This window comes from Pogonomyrmex barbatus, unplaced genomic scaffold (genome assembly GCF_055798465.1).
Source record: "Pogonomyrmex barbatus isolate J1 unplaced genomic scaffold, ASM5579846v1 scaffold10, whole genome shotgun sequence".
Classification (NCBI taxonomy): domain Eukaryota; kingdom Metazoa; phylum Arthropoda; class Insecta; order Hymenoptera; family Formicidae; genus Pogonomyrmex; species Pogonomyrmex barbatus.
In genome coordinates, this window is record NW_028297099.1 from 5410948 (window position 1) to 5416625 (window position 5678).

At 31.8% G+C, this 5678-nt stretch overlaps 2 protein-coding genes across 8 annotated transcripts; one reads left to right on the forward strand and one right to left on the reverse strand.

Annotated features, from left to right (window-relative positions):
- Positions 1–411: 411 nt before the first annotated feature.
- On the forward strand, positions 412–1950 carry l(1)G0004 (RNA-binding protein pno1). Its single transcript, XM_011647445.3, has 3 exons — positions 412–981; positions 1157–1246; positions 1353–1950. The coding sequence occupies exons 1-3, from the start codon at positions 898–900 to the stop codon at positions 1881–1883; spliced, it is 705 nt and encodes a 234-aa protein (XP_011645747.1). The 5' UTR covers positions 412–897; the 3' UTR covers positions 1884–1950.
- Positions 1951–2100: 150 nt separating this feature from the next.
- Positions 2101–5632, reverse strand: LOC105432577 (EARP-interacting protein homolog). Of its 7 annotated transcripts, none has more exons than XM_011647437.3 (7): positions 5493–5632; positions 3851–4193; positions 3427–3652; positions 3065–3282; positions 2760–2941; positions 2402–2698; positions 2101–2318 (listed from the first exon to the last, which is right to left on the reverse strand). In XM_011647437.3, the coding sequence occupies exons 2-7, from the start codon at positions 3890–3892 to the stop codon at positions 2156–2158; spliced, it is 1128 nt and encodes a 375-aa protein (XP_011645739.2). In that variant the 5' UTR covers positions 3893–4193; positions 5493–5632; the 3' UTR covers positions 2101–2155. The 7 variants fall into 7 exon arrangements, with proteins under 7 accessions (XP_011645739.2, XP_088926813.1, XP_088926812.1 ...); XM_089070687.1 differs by lacking the exon at positions 5493–5632 and having other exon boundaries at positions 3851–3900; positions 3996–4736; XM_089070686.1 differs by lacking the exon at positions 5493–5632 and having other exon boundaries at positions 3851–3900; positions 3989–4735.
- Positions 5633–5678: the final 46 nt, after the last annotated feature.

Consider the following 5678-nt stretch of genomic DNA (forward strand, 5'->3'; position numbering starts at 1 on the left):
AAAAAAAAATTATTCGCGTGGATGGCTGGCATATGGACCCGTTGACCTTTTAGATCAGATGTTATCGAGAATCGATGAATTCGGCCTCTATTTTGCAATTCTATTAACATTTTGCAATTCTATTAAAAAGAATAATTATTCGTATCGTTTTATCAAATTTAGATATTGCTTAAAGCTCTACTCCAGCAGTAATAACAAATTGTTTTACAAAAAAACGAAAAAAAAATGAAACTTTCACGATTGCTATATAAATTTTATATCGCAAATGAAAATTTCCAACGCGTTGATGCAGAACAATTTTTCTTCATATAATGACATAAATAAAACATAGTCGTAACAAAATAATAGGACAGTCAGGGACAGAATGTGTGAAACAAATTTTGAGGAAGAAGGGGGAGAGAGAGGGAAATAAAATGGAAAAGATGCGTTGCGTGTCTAGGAATACGTTTGAGATCCTGCACACTAGATATTCGCTGCACAACAAAAAGCGACATGTCAGTGCCAATCGATCATTCGCGCTTACGGAAGTGTGATAAATTTATTAGTTGCATCGTTTCTTATTATTACGTAACAGACAATTTTCGTGTGGCAGAGTGACTAATCAAGTTAAAAATTATCGAAAAAATTCATTATCATTTCAAGATTAGTATTTTAAAACTCTTAACTCTGATTGGTTGATAGCCTTATTACTCGCTTTTTTCCATGTGTCACTAGCCTTTATGGAAACTACTGCTTCCGGATTGATCAGCCAATATGTGTCTGCTACAACTCGCTTTACCGCGCATGTCTGAAGTTCTCTCTTCCGCTTGATCCGAGCATTGATGATCCACGTGCATGAGGAGCGGAGCGTGAAAGACTATTCTTTGCATTAGATATTTATAAGATATCTTCTGAAAAATGAACATGGATCAACAACAGCAGCAGAATACTGAAGTGACGAAGAAGTCCAAAAAACGCCAAGCTGATGATGATCGCATGGAGGTAGCTTGCGTTAAGCGATGCTGTTTTAAGTTTAGGAATAGCTTTGATCGAGAAATCACAAAAGATTATATTCTATAAAAATAGAAATAAAAAAAGAAAATTTTTGATAAAAATTATATCTTTTATATATTATTTCCTATTGTTGTATTACGATTGATTGAGGTTTTCTTTTTAGGTAGAAACGATTAATGGAATAGAGGGAAAAGTGAAGCCGCATATTATTAAAAAGAAAGTTAAGAATGTACAAGGTGGAGAACAAAGAAAGGTAATAATATGTGTGTAATAAAAAATGTGTAATAAAGTGTGTAATAAAATATGTGTGTAATAATAATTATATATATTTGATTCTAAACAAATAATCTTTATTGCAGATATCTGTACCAGCGCATAGATATTCACCTTTAAAAGAAAACTGGATGAAAATATTTACTCCGATAACTGAGCATCTTAAGTTACAAGTGCGTTTTAATCTGAAAACTAGAAACGTGGAAATTAGAACAGCGCCGGAGACTCCAGATATCTCGTACCTCCAAAAAGCAGCAGATTTTGTAAAAGCGTTTATCTATGGATTTGAAGTAGAAGACGCTTTAGCTTTGTTACGTCTAGATGATCTTTTTGTGGAATCCTTTGAAATACAGGATGTCAGACAACAAATAAAGGGTGATCATCAATCCAGAGCGATTGGAAGATTAGCGGGTAAAGGTGGAAGAACAAAATTCACCATTGAGAATGTAACAAAAACCAGAATTGTACTCGCTGATGCTAAGATACATATACTTGGATCTTTTCAAAACATACAGTTAGCTCGAAGAGCAATATGCAATTTAATCCTCGGTAGTCCACCTTCCAAGGTTTATGGTCAATTGAGAAATATAGCTAATAAAATCTCAGAACAGTTCTAAAAATATTGTATTATATTATAATATTGTATTATCTATATATGTACATATAAAGTTTATTATTAAGAGATTTAATTTAAGACTTATTTTAAGATTAAGATATTTTATACGATATTGTGTACACACACACACACACACACACACACACATATATATATATATATATACACAATGTATATTTAACATTATACATAATATCATAGTACATAAATACAAAAAATTACATTTATAATAATCTTAACATTTTTATTTTTAATTTTTCATTGAATATAGATTTACAGTAATATTTGATATTTATATTTACGTGGCACTTTATTAAGAACTAATCTACCATCATAACTAAGAGATGCAAATGTCCATGGGTCAGCAGACGACCATTCCACCGCGTATACACTGTCTTCGTGCTCTTCATATCTTCCTACCAGACCATCTTCTAATCTAGAATGTTATACAAAATTTTGTGTTTTATGCAAATTGATATGTAAGAAGCTAAGCAAATTTTGCGTAATATATTCATTTACTTCTTTTTTCCACAAGATTCTTCGTTTTGCGAAGGTTCATCTTCGGCTGATACCATATGTCCGAATGGTTCAGACGATATAGATGCAATACTACATAATATTACTCTTGAGTCACTACTGGATGTTAAAACAAGCTGATCGTGGAAACGATTAATTCTTATATTCCACACCCAATGCGAATGTTCCATACGTGACAGCACTGGTTCTGTCGGAAGTCGAATATCCCAGAACTTCATATATCCATCGTCACCACAAGTTGATAGAAAATACTGACGATTTGCATTAAAATCTAAATCCCTGGAAAATGAGTTATATAATAAATTAGGAGTAATAAATTCAACTCGAGAATCTCTATTACCTGATAATTTGCGAATGTGCAGATAAAATGGACCAAGCAGCATTAGCTGGGCTTCTGAAATCCCATCCCCGAACATTGTTATCATTCAATGTTACAAACTGATTAGCACCATTGTGAGGATTCCATTTACCATTTGTAAATCTTGGCTGACTTTTGCCTGCTAGAGTGCCTGACACTGTAACCTGAATAGCATATAGAAGAATTATTAAATAAATCAAGAAGTTTCAAAAATAGCAGGAATAATCTTGAAGTAATATTAAATGAAATAATCTTGATTTGAGTAAAAATAAAAAAGAAATTCATACCTGTGGTCCTTTAGTCAGATCCCATAAGACAAAATTATTATCTACTACTGATACAACTTTCTTATTATCTGTAGGATGATAAGCAATAGTTTTAAGACTAGTGCCATAAGGAGTTGTATCAATATCAGCTAATTTATCAAGTTGTAAAATATCATTAGTATATTCTTCTATTTCAGGAAATTTCCAAATAGTTCCTTTCATCTGGCAAGTACCTTCTTCTAAGAAAAATAGAAGTTTTTTTTAAAGAATATATTATACATCATCAAATATAACTATTAATAATAGGAATTTATGGCCCATTGATTTTAACTTCAACAATTAAATAATTACTCTAAAAAATTATAATCATAGGACTCATTTACCACTCAAACTGTTATAACATGTAATAAATACATCAGGCTCAGTCGGAGAAGCTTGTAAGGACCAAATCTCTCCTATTGGATGCTGAAACACTTGAGTCTTCAAATTTCCCGTTTCCTCATTAAGCTCGACTAAATGAACCTGATTATTGCTGAATTTCAAAGACTGCGTTCCTACCAGAAATCTCACAATATCTGTCTCGGCTGTTTGAGCCGATAGTGCTCTAGTCTAGAACATAAAATATGTTTACTTTTTATAATTTATTAAAATTTCTACTACAATAATAAGAAACGTTAAATAATAGATAGATGTTAATCATGGAATAATATAAAATAAAAATGTTTATTTATAAATTAATATGTAAAATGTTTATTTATAATTAATTTGTAAAATGTTTATAATTAATTTAAAGTAAAAGGTTCGTACTTGAAATTCAAGTCCATATATAACTGGATTATCATTTTCCATTTTGCGTACTACACTATATAAAATAATTTATTAAAATTTTTATTAATATCTCTTTAAGAGATATGTGTAGGATTTTTCGAAAAAATGTAAACAGACTGTCAACCTCACGATCTGTCAAAAGCGCATGGTAAACAATAAGAGTGAAGTAGTCAGATAAGAGTTAGAAACGTCATTTCGAGTTGCCACCAGTTTCTATCAATATGTCTTCCAAGATCGTTATCTTTCCAACCAAGAAGAATTGTCCGTACGGATATTCATGTACATACATACATATGCGCTAGGTGTCAGCTTAGTGGTAGTTCTAAAATAATGAATAATCAAATATTTGTAATAATTAAAAAGCAAAAAATACAAATATTGAGTTCACAATATAATTGATGTCAATATAATGCCACGTTCACACTCGTTTGGTTTTAATTCCCCTGAAAATAGCGGAACAAATCAAATTGCAGAGGATCACAATATCTGTTGAATAATTTGTCAACGTAATTGATTTAACTTTAGGAATCTAACTCTAGAAAGGAAGAATAATCAATCATGGTTATTTCAGTTGATCAAGTTTTGCTCTGTTCAAAATCTCGGATCGGATTTTTTCTCGCACTATGGACACAAGGCTTTAGGGTCTCTTTCGCCATCTTTGATTAACTCAATTGGCTAATTATTTCATTCGAATTGACTAATTGCATTTGTCAATAAATTTAATGACAAATTAATCGAAGATGATAAAAATGATCCTTACGCTTACATTTGTTTTTTATAGCTAAACTAATGTACACTCATACTTAAAATGGAATAAATATGAGTCTGTTCTTTTTAGCTGAACTGACTGTATTAGTTCAGAGTTTATCTTTCTTCTTCCAATGTGTAAAAAAGAAAATATAAACAGTGAACTAGTTCAGCCAAAAAGAACAGGTCTTATATTAAAGAAAAACAAGATAGAAAGTTTTAATATAATCTGTAGACGTAACCTGTAGAAAATAATTTCTATTCCAAAATCGGTAGATCTTCGGCGATGACAAACGACCAATAAAAAATGTTTGTAAGATCTTGAAACAATCAATGAGAAATTTTCCTCAACAATGAACGTTTCTTTTAGAATGTAACTTAAAATAATAAACTATTTTGCCACTTATTTCTTATACAGGATGATTTGAAACAACTTTTTGTCCTTAAAATGTTGTATTCCTAACTTAATTTTTAATTATGTATAGTTATCTGCCGATAACAGCAAGCGCCCCGCGTAAACACTCGCATTTGACGATGAGTTGCGCCGCCCTTGCTATCTTTCGTATCTGATTTATGATACGACAATCTTACCTTTTAACCATTCAAAAACTAAGCTTCAGATAAAATTTTAGAAAAGACAAAATCGTCTCAGAATTAAATCATTAATATAACATTTTAAGAACAAAAGATTGTTTCGAATCACCCTGTATATCATTTAATATAATAATATAATAATATAATTTTTTCTTATAGCAAATTCTATCTAATATATATATATATCTTGCTTCTGTCACCTATCATCCTCTACTTAGGTACGCTATTTTTTGCCAGATTACTTGAGTGACTCTAGCCGTTACTGGCTGAAGAGACTAACCTCGTCATCGCGGCGCTGCTGAAACACCTGACTTCAGGTGGAAGGCTGGGAGGCCGCGCGTAAAGCGTACATACATACGAACCAAGCGCATGTTCCCCCTCCAGTCTCGATGAGCGCCGCCGTTGCTTCGTGGTTGTATCGTGTATCGTATGTTCGCCGTTCGGGTGAAGCGAACGCGAATCGACG

Excerpts from the sequence above, each read along its gene's own strand:
- LOC105432577 (XM_011647437.3), bottom strand. The coding sequence starts at position 3,892 with ATGGAAAATGATAATCCAGTTATATATGGACTTGAATTTCAA. Across the intron at positions 3,283-3,426 it reads ATGTTATAACAGTTTGAGTG|AAGAAGGTACTTGCCAGATG; the intron begins GTAAATGAGTCC and ends TATTTTTCTTAG. Across the intron at positions 2,319-2,401 it reads GAATCTTGTGGAAAAAAGAA|ATTAGAAGATGGTCTGGTAG; the intron begins GTAAATGAATAT and ends ATAACATTCTAG.